Source organism: Daucus carota, chromosome 9, assembly GCF_001625215.2.
Source record: "Daucus carota subsp. sativus chromosome 9, DH1 v3.0, whole genome shotgun sequence".
Classification (NCBI taxonomy): Eukaryota; Viridiplantae; Streptophyta; class Magnoliopsida; order Apiales; family Apiaceae; genus Daucus; species Daucus carota.
The window spans coordinates 31,307,943-31,329,929 of NC_030389.2; the positions used below are offsets into that span (position 1 = coordinate 31,307,943).

The 21,987-nt window shown below is 33.8% G+C and overlaps 2 protein-coding genes across 2 annotated transcripts; both read right to left on the minus strand.

Moving 5' to 3' along the window:
* Positions 1 to 2,293: 2,293 nt before the first annotated feature.
* Positions 2,294 to 4,209, minus strand: LOC135149731 (phosphatidylinositol 4-kinase gamma 7-like). Its single transcript, XM_064085554.1, has one exon. It carries the CDS (start codon positions 4,163 to 4,165, stop codon positions 2,384 to 2,386), a length of 1,782 nt encoding a protein of 593 aa, XP_063941624.1. The 5' UTR covers positions 4,166 to 4,209; the 3' UTR covers positions 2,294 to 2,383.
* A 10,916-nt stretch (positions 4,210 to 15,125) lies between these two features.
* Positions 15,126 to 17,041, minus strand: LOC135149724 (phosphatidylinositol 4-kinase gamma 7-like). The gene has a single exon (XM_064085533.1). The coding sequence runs from the start codon at positions 16,995 to 16,997 to the stop codon at positions 15,216 to 15,218; it is 1,782 nt and encodes a 593-aa protein (XP_063941603.1). The 5' UTR covers positions 16,998 to 17,041; the 3' UTR covers positions 15,126 to 15,215.
* Between the last annotated feature and the right edge of the window lie 4,946 nt (positions 17,042 to 21,987).

A 21,987-nucleotide genomic window follows, 5' to 3' on the forward strand; every position in this document is an offset into this window, starting at 1 on the left:
ATCTTGCGTGTAAATTGTATCTCATCTTGCATGTTTTGTATATATTAAGTGGGGATTGTTGTCACACCAAATTGTACTTGAGAATGTATGACTGATTGGCTAAAGAGTGTGTTTTTATCAATGATTTTGAATGCACCGTGTGGTTTCGTTGTTTCATGGATATGGGTATTATAAGACATCCATTAAATAGTTGGTCATAAAACATTAAAAAAAGTAAAATTTGTGATGATAAGACACTGATAAGACACATCCTTCTATTTACTTCTGCAGATGGTAGAATTAAGAACTATACTTGAAGTGTTCATTAAAACACTTGTCACAAGTAGTTTCCTTATAACTGGAGGAACAATGTATATTTATTTGAGAGCAGCTGTGTGGAAGCATGTCAAAGGACGGGATGCTTGGAGCATTTCTCTGGTAAGCGGGGAAGGTTTGGTTCGCTGAGGAAGCATGCCAAAGGTTTATTTGAGGTCATGGCATTTTTAATCCATTTATCGATGTGTTTAGGGTTCTTTTTTAAAGATTTGATACTGAACTTTTATCAGCTGGAACGCTCCTGATGAAACCTATTGTCACCCATGTAAATACAAAGCTCTTATTGCTGTCCGACTGTTGTCTTGCTCTTCCACTCTGATTAAATTCATACGAGAAAGGCCTTTGAATTGTAGAAATGTGTACTTTCTTAGGTTCATTTTCAGTTATGATATATACCCTGCTGCTATTTCTTTCAAGAATTGCCAATGAAAACATAAATTGTAGTATTGTTTATACCGAAAGTGTACTCGAAACCTGATTGATATCTATCTACAAACAGTAGTTAAACCCGTTGCAGAGGTCTAAACATATATAAGACAGTAAGACACCCAGTACAATGGATGATCCATAGATAAATTAAGATGCATATCTAATTGTCATATCATGGAGTATAAAATACGTTTGGCCGCACAATATTCATCGACTTCATTAGTATAATATTGTATGTTCCGTACATAAGTCTGCTGGGTCAAAGCTCTCGTACTAATGGTATTGGTTTTGGCTTGAGACTTGGGTTGACACCAACTTGTAGTTTTGGGGAGCCTCCTACATCACACAACTTACAGCCCCACAATCCATCAATCCCAGTATGAATCTTCGATTCTGATGCCACTTGTTGAACCGCGCACTACCAATAAAGTTCACATTAGTATAATATTGTCCGCTCTGACCGTGATCAAGTCTGCACGGATTTGTTTTGGACTTCTCCACCCAAAAGGCCTCATACTTAAGACTGTCAAAAAGACTCGAAAAATTCGATATCCGTCCGAAAAATTTGCATTTGTACGGCAGAAAAAAGGATATTATCCGTTTTCGAAATAACGCGAATATTATCCAAATCCAAATTCGTGATATTCGAATCACCTAAATACATATATGATATTATATCTATATATGATATGTAAATTATATAATGTATAACTATATATAATTAAAATTTAGTCTATTAGTTTGTAGTGTGTGTATAAGCATTAAATAATATATTTATACAAATTTTATATAATTGTACAAATACTTTGTATATATATATATATATATAAATATCATATGAGCTTGGTCGAAAACAAATTATCCTAAAATCATTGTCAATACGGTAAGGCCATAAAAAATCCAACATCGGTCCGAAATATCCGCATTTATATTCGAGAAAAAAGCGGATATCATCCGAATGCGAAGTAAAACAAATATTATCCATATTTGAATTCGACAATTGTGGATCGGTATCCGAATTATCCGTTTGGCAGGTTACTCATACTGAAGGAGTTGTTTTTGGCTACTTATATTTAATATTTAAGATAAATTTTTTTACCTTTGCGACGTAGAATTTGGGTTGATACCCACTCTAAATCAAAATACTTATAAAATATACGCATAAGATATCCTCCAACAAACAATATGCAAACGACTCAAGGACTGATGAGATCCATTCGAGCACATGAACAATATAGCTTAATGTTCAGCAAAAGGATCTACTTCCTGCCTAAATGTTGTCCCTAAAATGCTTAGCACACTGCACATACGATTAGATTATGGTTCTTGCAGAAGAGAGTAAGAAAGCATAAATTATTAAACAAAAGGTAAACAACTTGCTACTCTGAGCGTTTCCTAAAATGATTTCAGAAAATACAAACATGTTTTTTACTGCTAACTCTATGAACTTTCAGCAACAGGAAATTTTCAGAAAATGCAAACATGTTTTTTACTGCTAAGTCTAAGAACTTTCAACAACAGGAAATTTTAGACAAAAACATGGGATACAAACGGAACCATAAATCTGAGATCCTGTAAGATCACAAGTCTTTTTGTCTTGTAAAAACTGTCTGATATAACATACAGGTTTACCTTGATCTTAAAACTGGCATGAAGTGCCAAGTCTTTGATTCTGCTTCTGTGCAAGGGTCACAGATTTCCGCTGAGAGAATGTCGGGTACAAAAGCTCTTGGAACTTGTCTAGAAAAAGCGCCCATTTTTCATCGTTCATGTCTGAGAATTCCACAAAGGTAACACTGGAAGCAAGTTGCTCACCTGCAGTCTTGTGTCCAGAAGATTTCAGGTACTTTGGCTTCTCATATAACGCGGTGTTCTCCAGTGACATGGATAGCTTGGAAACATTAGGCATCTTTGCAGCCATTCTCTCGCCTTGCCTTTTCCCTTTAATTTCCTCTTCTTCCTCCTCCTCGATGCTATCTCCGAATCCAGATTGAAGGGGAGGTTGAATCATGCATGAATTTGTTGAAGAGTCTTGGCTTAGTTCTTTACAATCCATATCAAATTGAAACACATCATTCTCTTCTGCATCATCCTTGGGGGATAAGGCTTCCATCTCAGAAATCAGTCTTTTGGCCTTTAAGCACACGAACTCGAGCTCACTAGGCTCCTCGACACCAGTGTGGAATTCCCTGGTCATCATCTCCCCAATCTCAGAGAGACAGAGTCCAAAGGTAGAAGCTTTCTTAAGAAAGGTTGTACAGAGAATGAGAACCCGAAGACAAGCCTCCCGAATCATGGGAAGTTGTCTGCGGAGCATCTCAGAATCCTTATATGGATCCAGCTTCTCTATATACTCCAGTTCTTCTTTTGAGAAGGGAATTGAAGCCTGGGGCCAGTGGATCCATTCAAAGTATGGATCCTCTAAATTCTCTGGCAGACAGAGGCCATGATCGATTGGAAATATTTCCACTTCACCAAATCTTCCAAAAGCTTTCAGTTCCCTCACCAGAATGTTTCCTCCATGTCTGTCTGTATTTAAAATCCTTATATCTAGTATCCCGATACGATGAACAGAAGCAACAGGGAAATTGGATGTCCCATGATCACTGGCATCAAAGTCATGGGGAATAAATTGCTGACAGGATGCAATCTTGCTCACAATCTTTTTGCTTTTCAATATTTTTGCATCAACACTATTAGTATTGAAAATTGAGTGACTGATCTTGACCAATGCAGTGGGTGGTACATTGGCAAAGTGGTCATAATCAAGAATGTAAGCAGCCACTTCTCTAAATCCTGTTTCTCCAACCCTTACAGAATGCTTTAATCCTGGCTGTCCAAGCGCTTTTCCAACAAGGCCTTTTGGGTTATTAGGTGCAAAAGGCTCTTCATCTGTTGGCTTTACTATGGCTACATTTACACCGTTGTTGTTTCTGAAATAGTAGGCACCCCCAAGCCCACCACTAACAGGAAGTGGATCAACTCCAATCTTCACTCCTTCAATAATCTCCTCAACAAGCTGTTTTATTTTGGCAAGACTTTTACACTGACATAAGATCTCAATTGGACCACTCTGATCTCCCTGTTGAAAATCTTTTCCAGTGGGCGAGAGACAAGGAGATGACGAACTTCTGTGCATCCGTGAAAGAAGAAGAGGAGAATGGTTTTGAATGGCACTCAAGTCGTTCTTGAGTACCTTATCACCAAATATTAATGAGCTTCCCTCAACTGGAACATTAAGACAAATCTGCAACCTCCTCTTCACAGTATGAGCATTGTCATCACGATCCAAATCCATTGCCAATACACAGCCAGTGTCGGTCTGCACAAAAATACGCCTCCTTCCAGCAGGTTTGCATTTCTTCCTATTTTCTTCTACGGATACTCCATCAGCTAAGCTGCTAAAAACTGCCATTGACATTTGTATTTGATCTTTCGGCGGTGAACTTTGATGGCAATGGAAGAGGCCTTCTTCCTCTTTGAAGAGGGTGCTGACCTCCAAAGCAGATTGCAAAGGAAGCAGATAGTATGATCTACGATATGAATACAGAACTCCATCATCAGTTCATACAGAAACACATCACTACATTAGTAGATCAAAATATACCAAAACTGAAACACAACTGAATCAACTGAGGGCTGCAGTCTATATGTAAAAAAGAATTAATCAACATTGATCATCATAGGTGAAAGCCTTTTTACCGTCTAGCACAAATATACCAGACTTTAAGGCCGCGTTCACTTGGTAGGAACGCGGCCTTAAAGAATTATTCATGCTCAGTCACTATTGTATCATACATTCTTCTTTCTCCTCTAAATTTGTTTATGATTTTTCACTTCATTCTCCCCCGGTCCAATTCCATTCAACGGAATGCATGCAATCTAAAGGTTTGGCCCTAAATACCACACGATACGCATTTGGAAGCTGCGTATCACTACAAAAAGAAACATGCACGAATCTTTTGATAATTTATCTAGCGATCTGTATAAAATGTGTATCTCATAACACGCATTTAAAAGATGCGTATCATTAAAATATGCACATTATATATGCTTATTTCATGTGACTAGTGGTATTTCGAGCCATGCTTTCCAAAATTGTGGTAGATCGTGCCATCCTTTTCAAAATTGTGGTGTACTATTTGGTTAATGTGGCTAGTAGTCGTTTGTAATCCAAGGATAATCTCTATAGTCACCCTGATATATTAATTAGTCAATGATATTTGTCGGTCAATTGATCTCCCACACACGTATATGTGATGTTTACATTTTTCATTAAAGTCAAACATTGTCGTTTTTTGATATAATGAAGACCTATATTTGTTGCTCATTAGAGGATACTTAGACCAATAAACTAAATATTTGTCGGCCGGTAATCTTCGAAACATATATTTCTTATATTGTTTTTCATTTCTCACATATTTCTTATCTCATTAAAGTCATATGTTGTCGTTTTTCAAAAAAAAAAAAGATAGACCTAGGTTTATAGATTGCGGCGCCAAGGGAAACTGCTTAAGATCACGTGTAAATAACATAAAACACATATCAGACTCATAATGACAAATCAAAAAATAGCGGCGCCAAGGAAAATTTCTTAAGATCACGTGTAAATAACGGAAAACACATATCAGACTTATATATAATGACAAATCAGAGAATAAAGCTTGAGCTGGAGGAGAGATAGCCAGGCTAAAAAATTATATCTTCCAAATTCAGGAGCTTTCAACTAAAATTCATCCATAAAACTAATTCACATATCTTCATTTGTACTGAATCTTAAAAAATCTATTCATCAGACCAGAAATTGACATGTTCACGAACAAAACCCCCAAAAATGACCCTAGAACATAACATAACTATATATCTATAATGTACACCACTAGAAAGCACATAACTTTTTACATACAAAAAAAATTTAACATACAAGTGCAATGAGAACATGATCAAAATGATTCTAACACATATCTCTAAGTCACACACACACAAAAACACATAATAAGTAAAATCAATACATTGATACTCAATCCAGCTCTAAAATACAAATCAGCACAAAATAATCAAACCAAACTCAAAAAAATTCATATAACTCACCAGAAGCGGAGTAGATCTTGAAAATAAAAAAGATGAACTTTGTGAATGGTAAGAACAGGAAATAACACAGCCAAGCCAATGGAATGGAGCAAAAAACAAAGAAAAAGAGGGGGTGTAAGTAAGTAGTCACGGAACCCACACAGCTCATTGGGATTTTCTGTAACTATATTTGTACATATGTTTTAATAACTGTACATGAGTTTACATATGCATTTTATAAGTGGACACATGATCGGGTGTCACATGAGGCTCGTGGCGCCGCATTGTGCATCATAATTTTTGTTTTATATTTTTTAAAATAAGTTAAATATTTTGTTAAAGAAAATAATATCTTACAAGTAAGAACGTTTCTATCAACTCAAACGGTTGTTAAAATAATATAAAATATCAATGTTGTATAATTTCTCGATCCATAAATTATTCATGCATGTATTTTAATAGTTCGACCTATATTTTAATAATAATATGATATTATTATATATAAAATATAATCTTGATGTGATAAGAGAATTTGAAATGTTACCGATCTTTTTGAAAGTTCGACAAATATATTTATATGAAGTGTTTTTTACGATCCCTGCAGCTTCGATGATCATAGCTAAAGTGAGTGATATATTGAATGCGATTGAGGCTAAAATTATAGACAATAAAAATGTTTAATCGAAATTAATATTTTTCTATATAATATTTATAATTTTCAATAAGATTTTAACTACAAATTTGTGTGAATGGAGATATTCTTTAACATCTTTTTTATATTCGAGATTTTACGAGATTTTGGTATGAAAATTCAGATTGTTGTAATGGATATTCTCTCTCATCTATTAAAATATTGAATATGAATGTATATCATGTGGGCTAAGAATAGGACGAAATTCTCACAAAAAGGTTAAAAGTACGTATACTGTGGGGCCAACTTTATTTAATTTTTGAAAATCAAATGGCATCATCCAAAAAGAGGACAAGATATTGGGGCCGTTCGGCTGAACTTAAAATTAGTGCTTTATGCTTAAAATATAAAAGTGAACTAGAAGTCAGAAGCAAATTAAGATTTATAGGTGATTAAACTGTCTGGGAAAGAAGTAGAAGTCGTGAAACAAAATCAGTGTGGGTGTTTGGGTGGGGTTTTTAAGCCCCACTTCTAGAATTTAAGTTTGAAAACACTTATCCGTACCGTTTGTGTAAAAAGTCGAGAAACACTTATAAAAAACTAGGATTCCTAACTTTTGTTTCATGACTTCTACTTTTTTTCAAACACTTTAATCACTTATAAGTCTTAACTAACTTCTAACCTCTACTTTACTTTTTTTACTTTAAGCATAAAGCACTTATTTTAAGCTAACCCAAACGGCCCCAGTAATCCTAACCTTTTCAAAGTACTTTTCGACTTTTTACACAGAGAGTACAAATAAGTGCTTATAACTTATTCTGTCAAAAAAATGTGGTTCTAACTTATAAACCCAGAAGCTGGGTTTATAATCGGTTGCCAAACACCACCATATACTAATCGATCTACTTTCGAAAGATAAATGCAATTCGAATGAAAGATGTTAAAAAAAAATAAAAATTGATCAAAAATGAATGACATGATTGCAATCCTGAAACTCAGAATTAGCTTGGACGATCTGCTTTGATGCGTTTGTAGTTTTAAAGTGATAAAAGTATAAAATCTAGTCAGATTTTGTATAAAATGAAGATTGATATATTTTAATAAAACAAAAATACATATATCGTGTCTCGTCCGGGAGATAATGGAATTAGGATAAAAGGACTCTCAATTCTTTTTAATAGTCGCATGATTTTCTTTTGTGAGAAGCTATTCTTTAGTTTAATTTGTCCGAAGGGAATGAACAAAAAGTGCAAAGATTTATATATATATTGATAGACGCATAGTTCGAAACTTCGAATTGTATAACATATATAGCCAAGGATTTACTAAAACTTTCGAAATATAAATGCATGATTGGAGAGTATTTTTGTTACATAGTGTTTATACTTTTGTTTACAAAATCATTTACCTAATTTTAAATTAAGAGTTTTCGAATTTTGGAGATGCACCACTAAATACAAACCATATCTATATTATAATGAACCACAATTCGAAATACCTCAACTTTTTTATAGCCCATTCTATTTTGGCAGTTCGATCGCGAAAGTTATTCCTCCTGCATTTATATATAAACGCTGGTTTATCAAGAAGACACAAGAAAAGCACTTTGAATTATAATTTAATTTATAATATAATTATTGTATTTGAGTTTGATTTATTTTATAATTTGATCATCCCTTTAACATAGCTCGTGTCATGTATTTTTGTGTGATGATAAATTCTATACCGGGCTTGTTTAGAATTCGTTACCGGATCCAAAACTCATATCCATTTTGAAACGTGTCAGGCACTGTTCGTATATATTTAATAGAAATATATTAATAAAATTTAATTAAGATAATATTTAGAGAAAAGTTATTTGGAGTCCCATGATTATTGGAGTCCTTGGAGTCCCAATCCAGACCCTTTATTTACACTAGATCCGATGGCTGCTATTCTATTAGATGTTTCTTATTTAATATAAAATTCAAGTTTTATTTTATATACAGATAAGAGGCGCGTTAGTTTTCAGCCATCTATGTACGCGAGACACAAGGGTCAGTTACAACTACCGAGTACTTGCAAAGTGTCGCTAATAGAAGTACAATGTTCTGCCCTTACATGTATATCATCCTAGAGTTTTTTCCATTGTGTTCCTCAACAATTATATATGTTCATCTTCTCCACTTGCAGAATACTCAATAATAAACGTACTGCTTCCGTTGATCGCTCATGTTCTGCCCTTTATCCTGTACTTCTATCATGTTCGGCACTTTATCTTCTATCTGTGTGTCTTTTGTAATTTTCCGTCCATGTCAGTATTCGATGGCAAATGATCAGCAGCTTATTTAGTGAACACGTGTGATTATCCTGCAGAACAAAAATACCTATTATCCTACAGAACATAAATACCTCTTAATTAGCACTTCTGTGCAGAACAATGAACTCTCTTGGAACACATACAAGTGCACTGAGAACATGATCAAAATGAATCTAACACATATCTCAAGTCACACACACAAAAACACATAATAAGTAAAATCAATACAATGATACTCAATCCAGCTCTAAAATACAAATCAGCACAAAATAATCAAACCAGACTCAAAAAAATTCATATAACTCACCAGAAGCTGAGTAGATCTTGAAAATAAAAAGATGAACTTTGTGAATGGTAAGAACACGAAATAACACAGCCAAGCCAATGGAATGGAGCAAAAAACAAGGAAAAAGAGGGGGTGTAAGTAAGTAGTCACGCAAACCACACAGCTCCTTGGGATTTTCTGTAACTATATTTGTACATATGTTTTAATACCTGTACATGAGTTTACATATGCATTTTATAAGTGGACACAGGATCGGGTGTCACATGAGGCTCGTGGCGCCGCATTGTGCATCATATTATTTATTTATTTATATTTTTTGAAATAAGTTAAATATATTGTTAAAGAAAATAATATACTACAAGTAAGAACGTTTTATCAACTCAAATGGTTGTTTAAATAATATAAAATATCAATTTTGTATAATTTCTCGATCCATAAATTATTCATGCATGTATTTTAATAGTACGGCCTATATTTTAATAATAATATGATATAATTATATATAAAATATAATCTTGACGTGATAAGAGATTTTGAAAAGTTTCATATATTTGAAAGTTCGACAAATATATATATATATATATATATATAGATATATATATATATATATATATATATGAATTTTTTTTACGTTCCCTGCAGCTTCGATGATCATAGCTACAGTGAGTGATATATTGAATGTGATTGAGGCTAAAATTATGGATAATAAAAATGTTTAATTGAAATTAATATTTTTCTATATAATATTTATAATTTTCAATAAGATTTTTAACTACAAATTTGTGTGAATGGAGATATTCTTTAACATCTTTTTTATATTCGAGATTTTACGAGATTTTGGTATTAAAATTCAGATTGTTGTAATGGATTCTCTCTCATCTATTAAAATGAATATGAATAGGACGAAATTCTCACAAAAAGTTTAAAAGTACGTATATTATAGGGCCAACTTTATTTCATTTTCGAAAATCAAATGGCATCGTGCGAAAAGAGGACAAAATATATACTAATCTATTTTAGAATGATAAATGCAATTCGAATGGAAGATGTTAAAACAAAAAATTGATCAAAAATGAATGACATGATTGCTTCCTGAAACTCCGAATTAGCTTGGACGATGTTTGTAGTTTCGAAGTGATAAAAGTATAAAATTTAGTCAGAATTTGTATAAATGAAGATCGATATATTTTAACAGAACAGAAATACATATATCGTGTCTCGTCGCGGAGATAATAGATGGAATTAGGATAAAAGGACTCCAAATTCTTCTAAAAAGATTCGTAAAATGTTATATGATTTATGATGGAGTAAATCAAAACAAATCAAACAAACCCAGTATATTTAGAGCACGGTCTGGGGAGGGTAAAATGTACGCAGACCATGCTCCTACTCGTTTAGAGTAAGGAGACTGTTTCCGTGAGACCTTGGTTTAGTGCAAGACAAAGTTTTGTGTGATATATAAGTAGATAGTACCTTAGCCCATGATTTCTAACACATGGGACTCACCTCTATCGGCAATGCATCTGTCCATGAATAATCCGAGCCGACAACCGTTGCATCAAAGCATAACACCAAATCACCCAAAACCTCTTTGCCGCTAATTCATATATCAATAAATGATATCAGCCTTGTCCTAAAAGCATAACATCAGAACACTCAAAACCCCTGTAAGCTACTAGACCGAGTCTCAACTACTCTAATACGCCGTCACCATTAATCACTCTTATCTAATGTCATATCTCCCGTGAGATTTAGGGCTCCCTAGTCCAAACTCAATTGATCAGACCACGTCCGACTTCTTTTTCTCTTGCCCCGAACCGATATGCGTTCAACCCAACTGTCTTACCTTTACCCATCATGCCTAAGGCTGCGCGTCCACAGTTTTATCTTGACTGGCACCAGCATCATCGTCAGGAACATGAACAATCTCTTGGTTAAATATAATCTTCCTTCCAGGGACTGCATTAAATAACTCAGAAAAATAACTACCCCATCTCGTTGTAATATCCCCAGCATGAAGTAAAACACGATCATCCTCATCTTTAATATATCAAACTGAACAAATATCATCTTGACGTCTCTTGGTACGTGTCTTTGCAAGTTTATAATGGAGTATCTTTTTCAAATAAATGACAGCTAATATTGATTTTCTTTTGTTTGAAGCTATTCTTTAGTTTAATTTGTAAGAAGGGAATGAACAAAAGTGCAAAGATTTATATCCATAGACGCATAGTTCGAAACTTCGAATTGTTTAACATAGCCAAGGATTTACTAAATTTTTCGAAAAACAAATGCATGATTGGAGAGTATTTTTGTTGCATAGTCTTTATATTTTTGTTTACAATATCATTTATCTAATTTTAGTTAAGAGTTTTAAAATTTTGGAGATGCACTACTAAATACAAACTATATCTATACTATAATGAACATAATTTAATTTATGATATAATTATTGTATTTGAGTTTGATTTTCTTATAATTTGATCATCCCTTTAACATAGCTCATGTATTTTTATGTGTTTGATGATGAAATCTATACCGTACTTGTTTAGAATTTGTTACCTGATCCAAACTCATATTCATTTTGAAACGCGTCGTGTACTGTTCGTATATAGGTAATAAAAATATATTAACAAAATTTAATCAAGATATATTTATAAATTTTACACACACACATATGTGTGTGTCTAGAAGAAAGTTCTATGGAGACTATATTTTTTGGAGATTTGAGAGACTTAATCACAACCATCCATTTCTTACACAACCAAGGGCTGCATATATTTGTCGTGCACACTCGTTTTCTCTCCCTATCCTATCCAACACTTCTAAATCGGTGAAGAACCAGTACTTTTAAATCCTGTATAACATAAAATAATAATTCCATAATATTGGTGTTTAATCACCGAAATCCTAACAAATAAAAATAATAATTGCATACAAAACATATATGTAGTTGGACATTGCTATGATTGGCACTGAACTCATTGTCATTGTCCTGCAACGAATTGAATTTATTGCAAGACAAAATAACACTTAAATATATCACAAATATACAGGACAAATTATTAATATTACATTACTAGAAACGCTGGACAAGAATAGTGTAATTATAAAGATAGTAATTAAAACTAAAACAAGATATGGAGGATAAGAATATTAATAATACATTACTAGAAATGCAAGATAAGAATAGTGTAAATTATTAATATTACATTACTAGAGATGCAGGACAAGAAATGCAAGACAAAGAATATTTAATCACGTTCATTAATTGCCAGATTATTTAAACGGTAGATCTTGTTGTCTCTAAGGACTTCAAAATTTTTGGTCTTCATTGAGCCCACCTCTATATATATATATATGTATATTTGGGCTACTTAAAAATCCACTTTCTTTAGCGTCCCCGGAGTCCTATCTACTACCATTGGATCGATCTAGAAATGAATCATGCGGCTATTAAAAGAAATTAAATTATTTTATTAAAAAAAAGTAAAAAACATCCGTTATTTCTCATACTACTAGTTCTATTATCTCGCACATTAACAACGTCAGTTATCATTTGAAATAAAAACACATAATTCGTGAAATTTTGTTTTTTAAGTCGAAGATAGAGTCAAAGATTTATCTTGTTCTGCATAGAAGGGAGTGGTGACATTGGGCTTCTACGGTTACCGAGGAAATTGGGAGAATCCACCATCGAGAGCTTGATCAGATTTAATGAGAGTGAAGGTAAATCACATGATTTTGTTTTGCATAATTTCTTGCAATTCATGACATAAGTTTTTGGTGTACTTTATCTTGCGTGTAAATTGTATCTCATCTTGCATGTTTTGTATATATTAAGTGGGGATTGTTGTCACACCAAATTGTACTTGAGAATGTATGACTGATTGGCTAAAGAGTGTGTTTTTATCAATGATTTTGAATGCACCGTGTGGTTTCGTTGTTTCATGGATATGGGTATTATAAGACATCCATTAAATAGTTGGTCATAAAACATTAAAAAAAGTAAAATTTGTGATGATAAGACACTGATAAGACACATCCTTCTATTTACTTCTGCAGATGGTAGAATTAAGAACTATACTTGAAGTGTTCATTAAAACACTTGTCACAAGTAGTTTCCTTATAACTGGAGGAACAATGTATATTTATTTGAGAGCAGCTGTGTGGAAGCATGTCAAAGGACGGGATGCTTGGAGCATTTCTCTGGTAAGCGGGGAAGGTTTGGTTCGCTGAGGAAGCATGCCAAAGGTTTATTTGAGGTCATGGCATTTTTAATCCATTTATCGATGTGTTTAGGGTTCTTTTTTAAAGATTTGATACTGAACTTTTATCAGCTGGAACGCTCCTGATGAAACCTATTGTCACCCATGTAAATACAAAGCTCTTATTGCTGTCCGACTGTTGTCTTGCTCTTCCACTCTGATTAAATTCATACGAGAAAGGCCTTTGAATTGTAGAAATGTGTACTTTCTTAGGTTCATTTTCAGTTATGATATATACCCTGCTGCTATTTCTTTCAAGAATTGCCAATGAAAACATAAATTGTAGTATTGTTTATACCGAAAGTGTACTCGAAACCTGATTGATATCTATCTACAAACAGTAGTTAAACCCGTTGCAGAGGTCTAAACATATATAAGACAGTAAGACACCCAGTACAATGGATGATCCATAGATAAATTAAGATGCATATCTAATTGTCATATCATGGAGTATAAAATACGTTTGGCCGCACAATATTCATCGACTTCATTAGTATAATATTGTATGTTCCGTACATAAGTCTGCTGGGTCAAAGCTCTCGTACTAATGGTATTGGTTTTGGCTTGAGACTTGGGTTGACACCAACTTGTAGTTTTGGGGAGCCTCCTACATCACACAACTTACAGCCCCACAATCCATCAATCCCAGTATGAATCTTCGATTCTGATGCCACTTGTTGAACCGCGCACTACCAATAAAGTTCACATTAGTATAATATTGTCCGCTCTGACCGTGATCAAGTCTGCACGGATTTGTTTTGGACTTCTCCACCCAAAAGGCCTCATACTTAAGACTGTCAAAAAGACTCGAAAAATTCGATATCCGTCCGAAAAATTTGCATTTGTACGGCATAAAAAAGGATATTATCCGTTTTCGAAATAACGCGAATATTATCCAAATCCAAATTCGTGATATTCGAATCACCTAAATACATATATGATATTATATCTATATATGATATGTAAATTATATAATGTATAACTATATATAATTAAAATTTAGTCTATTAGTTTGTAGTGTGTGTATAAGCATTAAATAATATATTTATACAAATTTTATATAATTGTACAAATACTTTTTATATATATATATATATATATATAAATATCATATGAGCTTGGTCGAAAACAAATTATCCTAAAATCATTGTCAATACGGTAAGGCCATAAAAAATCCAACATCGGTCCGAAATATCCGCATTTATATTCGAGAAAAAAGCGGATATTATCCGAATGCGAAGTAAAACAAATATTATCCATATTTGAATTCGACAATTGTGGATCGGTATCCGAATTATCCGTTTGGCAGGTTACTCATACTGAAGGAGTTGTTTTTGGCTACTTATATTTAATATTTAAGATAAATTTTTTTACCTTTGCGACGTAGAATTTGGGTTGATACCCACTCTAAATCAAAATACTTATAAAATATACGCATAAGATATCCTCCAACAAACAATATGCAAACGACTCAAGGACTGATGAGATCCATTCGAGCACATGAACAATATTATAGCTTAATGTTCAGCAAAAGGATCTACTTCCTGCCTAAATGTTGTCCCTAAAATGCTTAGCACACTGCACATACGATTAGATTATGGTTCTTGCAGAAGAGAGTAAGAAAGCATGAATTATTAAACAAAAGGTAAACAACTTGCTACTCTGAGCGTTTCCTAAAATGATTTCAGAAAATACAAACATGTTTTTTACTGCTAACTCTATGAACTTTCAGCAACAGGAAATTTTCAGAAAATGCAAACATGTTTTTTACTGCTAAGTCTAAGAACTTTCAACAACAGGAAATTTTAGACAAAAACATGGGATACAAACGGAACCATAAATCTGAGATCCTGTAAGATCACAAGTCTTTTTGTCTTGTAAAAACTGTCTGATATAACATACAGGTTTACCTTGATCTTAAAACTGGCATGAAGTGCCAAGTCTTTGATTCTGCTTCTGTGCAAGGGTCACAGATTTCCGCTGAGAGAATGTCGGGTACAAAAGCTCTTGGAACTTGTCTAGAAAAAGCGCCCATTTTTCATCGTTCATGTCTGAGAATTCCACAAAGGTAACACTGGAAGCAAGTTGCTCACCTGCAGTCTTGTGTCCAGAAGATTTCAGGTACTTTGGCTTCTCATATAACGCGGTGTTCTCCAGTGACATGGATAGCTTGGAAACATTAGGCATCTTTGCAGCCATTCTCTCGCCTTGCCTTTTCCCTTTAATTTCCTCTTCTTCCTCCTCCTCGATGCTATCTCCGAATCCAGATTGAAGGGGAGGTTGAATCATGCATGAATTTGTTGAAGAGTCTTGGCTTAGTTCTTTACAATCCATATCAAATTGAAACACATCATTCTCTTCTGCATCATCCTTGGGGGATAAGGCTTCCATCTCAGAAATCAGTCTTTTGGCCTTTAAGCACACGAACTCGAGCTCACTAGGCTCCTCGACACCAGTGTGGAATTCCCTGGTCATCATCTCCCCAATCTCAGAGAGACAGAGTCCAAAGGTAGAAGCTTTCTTAAGAAAGGTTGTACAGAGAATGAGAACCCGAAGACAAGCCTCCCGAATCATGGGAAGTTGTCTGCGGAGCATCTCAGAATCCTTATATGGATCCAGCTTCTCTATATACTCCAGTTCTTCTTTTGAGAAGGGAATTGAAGCCTGGGGCCAGTGGATCCATTCAAAGTATGGATCCTCTAAATTCTCTGGCAGACAGAGGCCATGATCGATTGGAAATATTTCCACTTCACCAAATCTTCCAAAAGCTTTCAGTTCCCTCACCAGAATGTTTCCTCCATGTCTGTCTGTATTTAAAATCCTTATATCTAGTATCCCGATACGATGAACAGAAGCAACAGGGAAATTGGATGTCCCATGATCACTGGCATCAAAGTCATGGGGAATAAATTGCTGACAGGATGCAATCTTGCTCACAATCTTTTTGCTTTTCAATATTTTTGCATCAACACTATTAGTATTGAAAATTGAGTGACTGATCTTGACCAATGCAGTGGGTGGTACATTGGCAAAGTGGTCATAATCAAGAATGTAAGCAGCCACTTCTCTAAATCCTGTTTCTCCAACCCTTACAGAATGCTTTAATCCTGGCTGTCCAAGCGCTTTTCCAACAAGGCCTTTTGGGTTATTAGGTGCAAAAGGCTCTTCATCTGTTGGCTTTACTATGGCTACATTTACACCGTTGTTGTTTCTGAAATAGTAGGCACCCCCAAGCCCACCACTAACAGGAAGTGGATCAACTCCAATCTTCATTCCTTCAATAATCTCCTCAACAAGCTGTTTTATTTTGGCAAGACTTTTACACTGACATAAGATCTCAATTGGACCACTCTGATCTCCCTGTTGAAAATCTTTTCCAGTGGGCGAGAGACAAGGAGATGACGAACTTCTGTGCATCCGTGAAAGAAGAAGAGGAGAATGGTTTTGAATGGCACTCAAGTCGTTCTTGAGTACCTTATCACCAAATATTAATGAGCTTCCCTCAACTGGAACATTAAGACAAATCTGCAACCTCCTCTTCACAGTATGAGCATTGTCATCACGATCCAAATCCATTGCCAATACACAGCCAGTGTCGGTCTGCACAAAAATACGCCTCCTTCCAGCAGGTTTGCATTTCTTCCTATTTTCTTCTACGGATACTCCATCAGCTAAGCTGCTAAAAACTGCCATTGACATTTGTATTTGATCTTTCGGCGGTGAACTTTGATGGCAATGGAAGAGGCCTTCTTCCTCTTTGAAGAGGGTGCTGACCTCCAAAGCAGATTGCAAAGGAAGCAGATAGTATGATCTACGATATGAATACAGAACTCCATCATCAGTTCATACAGAAACACATCACTACATTAGTAGATCAAAATATACCAAAACTGAAACACAACTGAATCAACTGAGGGCTGCAGTCTATATGTAAAAAAGAATTAATCAACATTGATCATCATAGGTGAAAGCCTTTTTACCGTCTAGCACAAATATACCAGACTTTAAGGCCGCGTTCACTTGGTAGGAACAGGATGATAAGAGAACTGAAGAAATTTGTACTCTAGCTATTTGGGTGAGGTTGAACTAGAAATCTAACTCACATGTTTTGAAGGGAATGCTCCATGTAATCTTCACTATTTTCTCCCACAATCTTCATCATTGAAAACCTAGACTCATTCATGCTCAGTCACTATTGTATCATACATTCTTCTTTCTCGTCTAAATTTGTTTACGATTTTTCACTTCATTCTCCCCCGGTCCAATTCCATTCAACCGAATGCATGCAATCTAAAGGTTTGGCCCTAAATACCACACGATACGCATTTGGAAGCTGCGTATCACTCCAAAAAGAAACATGCACGAATCTTTTGATAATTTATCTAGCGATCTGTATAAAATGTGTATCTCATAACACGCATTTAAAAGATGCGTATCTCTAAAATATGCACATTATATATGCTTATTTCATGTGACTAGTGGTATTTCGAGCCATGCTATCCAAAATTGTGGTAGATCGTGCCATCCTTTTCAAAATTGTGGTGTACTATTTGGTTAATGTGACTAGTAGTCGTTTGTAATCCAAGGATAATCTCTATAGTCACCCTGATATATTAATTAGTCAATGATATTTGTCAGTCAATTGATCTTCTCACCAGGTATTTCTTACACTTTCATTAAAGTCGAGTGTCGTCATTTTTAGGAAAAAGGAAAGACCTATATTTTATTATATTCATTAGAGGATACTTTCAGCCAATAGAGTCAATATAGGTCAGCTAATAATCTCCCACACACGTATATGTGATGTTTACATTTTTCATTAAAGTCAAACATTGTCGTTTTTTGATATAATGAAGACCTATATTTGTTGCTCATTAGAGGATACTTAGACCAATAAACTAAATATTTGTCGGCCGGTAATCTTCGAAACATATATTTCTTATATTGTTTTTCATTTCTCACATATTTCTTATCTCATTAAAGTCATATGTTGTCGTTTTTCAAAAAAAAAGAAGATAGACCTAGGTTTATAGATTGCGGCGCCAAGGGAAACTGCTTAAGATCACGTGTAAATAACATAAAACACATATCAGACTCATAATGACAAATCAAAAAATAGCGGCGCCAAGGAAAATTGCTTAAGATCACGTGTAAATAATGGAAAACACATATCAGACTTATATATAATGACAAATCAGAGAATAAAGCTTGAGCTGGAGGAGAGATAGCCAGGCTAAAAAATTATATCTTCCAAATTCAGGAGCTTTCAACTAAAATTCATCCATAAAACTAATTCACATATCTTCATTTGTACTGAATCTTAAAAAATCTATTCATCAGACCAGAAATTGACATGTTCACGAACAAAACCCCCAAAAATGACCCTAGAACATAACATAACTATATATCTATAATGTACACCACTAGAAAGCACATAACTTTTTACATACAAAAAAAATTTAACATACAAGTGCAATGAGAACATGATCAAAATGATTCTAACACATATCTCTAAGTCACACACACACAAAAACACATAATAAGTAAAATCAATACATTGATACTCAATCCAGCTCTAAAATACAAATCAGCACAAAATAATCAAACCAGACTCAAAAAAATTCATATAACTCACCAGAAGCGGAGTAGATCTTGAAAATAAAAAAGATGAACTTTGTGAATGGTAAGAACACGAAATAACACAGCCAAGCCAATGGAATGGAGCAAAAAACAAAGAAAAAGAGGGGGTGTAAGTAAGTAGTCACGGAACCCACACAGCTCATTGGGATTTTCTGTAACTATATTTGTACATATGTTTTAATACCTGTACATGAGTTTACATATGCATTTTATAAGTGGACACATGATCGGGTGTCACATGAGGCTCGTGGCGCCGCATTGTGCATCATAATTTTTGTTTTATATTTTTTAAAATAAGTTAAATATTTTGTTAAAGAAAATAATATCTTACAAGTAAGAACGTTTATATCAACTCAAACGGTTGTTAAAATAATATAAAATATCAATGTTGTATAATTTCTTGATCTATAAATTATTCATGCATGTATTTTAATAGTTCGACCAATATTTTAATAATAATATGATATTATTATATATAAAATATAATCTTGATGTGATAAGAGAATTTGAAATGTTACGGATCTTTTTGAAAGTTCGACAAATATATTTATATGAAGTGTTTTTTACGATCCCTGCAGCTTCGATGATCATAGCTAAAGTGAGTGATATATTGAATGCGATTGAGGCTAAAATTATAGACAATAAAAATGTTTAATCGAAATTAATATTTTTCTATATAATATTTATAATTTTCAATAAGATTTTTAACTACAAATTTGTGTGAATGGAGATATTCTTTAACATCTTTTTTATATTCGAGATTTTACGAGATTTTGGTATGAAAATTCAGATTGTTGTAATGGATATTCTCTCTCATCTATTAAAATATTGAATATGAATGTATATCATGTGGGCTAAGAATAGGACCAAATTCTCACAAAAAGGTTAAAAGTACGTATACTGTGGGGCCAACTTTATTTAATTTTCGAAAATCAAATGGCATCATCCAAAAAGAGGACAAGATATTGGGGCCGTTCGGCTGAACTTAAAATTAGTGCTTTATGCTTAAAATATAAAAGTGAACTAGAAGTCAGAAGCAAATTAAGATTTATAGGTGATTAAACTGTCTGGGAAAGAAGTAGAAGTCGTGAAACAAAATCAGTGCGGGTGTTTGGGTGGGGTTTTTAAGCCCCACTTCTAGAATTTAAGTTTGAAAACACTTATCCGTACCGTTTGTGTAAAAAGTCGAGAAACACTTATAAAAAACTAGGATTCCTAACTTTTGTTTCAGGACTTCTACTTTTTTTTCAAACACTTTAATCACTTATAAGTCTTAACTAACTTCTAACCTCTACTTTACTTTTTTTACTTTAAGCATAAAGCACTTATTTTAAGCTAACCCAAACTGCCCCAGTAATCCTAACCTTTTTAAAGTACTTTTCGACTTTTTACACAGAGAGTACAAATAAGTGCTTATAACTTATTCTGTCAAAAAAATGTGGTTCTAACTTATAAACCCAGAAGCTGGGTTTATAATCGGTTGCCAAACACCACCATATACTAATCGATCTACTTTCGAAAGATAAATGCAATTCGAATGAAAGATGTTAAAAAAAATAAAAATTGATCAAAAATGAATGACATGATTGCAATCCTGAAACTCAGAATTAGCTTGGACGATCTGCTTTGATGCGTTTGTAGTTTTAAAGTGATAAAAGTATAAAATCTATTCAGATTTTGTATAAAATGAAGATTGATATATTTTAATAAAACAAAAATACATATATCGTGTCTCGTCCGGGAGATAATGGAATTAGGATAAAAGGACTCTCAATTCTTTTTAATAGTCGCATGATTTTCTTTTGTGAGAAGCTATTCTTTAGTTTAATTTGTCCGAAGGGAATGAACAAAAAGTGCAAAGATTTATATATATATTCATAGACGCATAGTTCGAAACTTCGAATTGTATAACATATATAGCCAAGGATTTACTAAAACTTTCGAAATATAAATGCATGAATGGAGAGTATTTTTGTTACATAGTGTTTATACTTTTGTTTACAAAATCATTTACCTAATTTTAAATTAAGAGTTTTCGAATTTTGGAGATGCACCACTAAATACAAACCATATCTATATTATAATGAACCACAATTCGAAATACCTCAACTTTTTTATAGCCCATTCTATTTTGGCAGTTCGATCGCGAAAGTTATTCCTCCTGCATTTATATATAAACGCTGGTTTATCAAGAAGACACAAGAAAAGCACTTTGAATTATAATTTAATTTATAATATAATTATTGTATTTGAGTTTGATTTATTTTATAATTTGATCATCCCTTTAACATAGCTCGTGTCATGTATTTTTGTGTGATGATAAATTCTATACCGGGCTTGTTTAGAATTCGTTACCGGATCCAAAACTCATATCCATTTTGAAACGTGTCAGGCACTGTTCGTATATATTTAATAGAAATATATTAATAAAATTTAATTAAGATAATATTTGGGGTATATATATATATATATATATATATATATATATTATAGAGAAGAGAGAGAGAGAAAAGTTATTTGGAGTCCCATGATTATTGGAGTCCTTGGAGTCCCAATCCAGACCCTTCATTTACACTAGATCCGATGGCTGCTATTCTATTAGATGTTTCTTATTTAATATAAAATTCAAGTTTTATTTTATATACAGATAAGAGGCGCCTTAGTTTTCAGCCATCTATGTACGCGAGACACAAGGGTCAGTTACAACTACCGAGTACTTGCAAAGTGTCGCTAATAGAAGTACAATGTTCTGCCCTTACATGTATATCATCCTAGAGTTTTTTCCATTGTGTTCCTCAACAATTATATATGTTCATCTTCTCCACTTGCAGAATACTCAATAATAAACGTACTGTTTCCGTTGATCGCTCATGTTCTGCCCTTTATCCTGTACTTCTATCATGTTCGGCACTTTATCTTCTATCTGTGTGTCTTTTGTAATTTTCCGTCCATGTCAGTATTCGATGGCAAATGATCAGCTTATTTAGTGAACACGTGTGATTATCCTGCAGAACAAAAATACCTATTATCCTACAGAACATAAATACCT

What these genes read in the sequence shown, in the direction of transcription:
- LOC135149731 (XM_064085554.1), bottom strand. Translation starts at nt 4,165, where the DNA reads ATGTCAATGGCAGTTTTTAGCAGCTTAGCTGATGGAGTATCCGTAGAA.
- LOC135149724 (XM_064085533.1), bottom strand. Translation starts at nt 16,997, where the DNA reads ATGTCAATGGCAGTTTTTAGCAGCTTAGCTGATGGAGTATCCGTAGAA.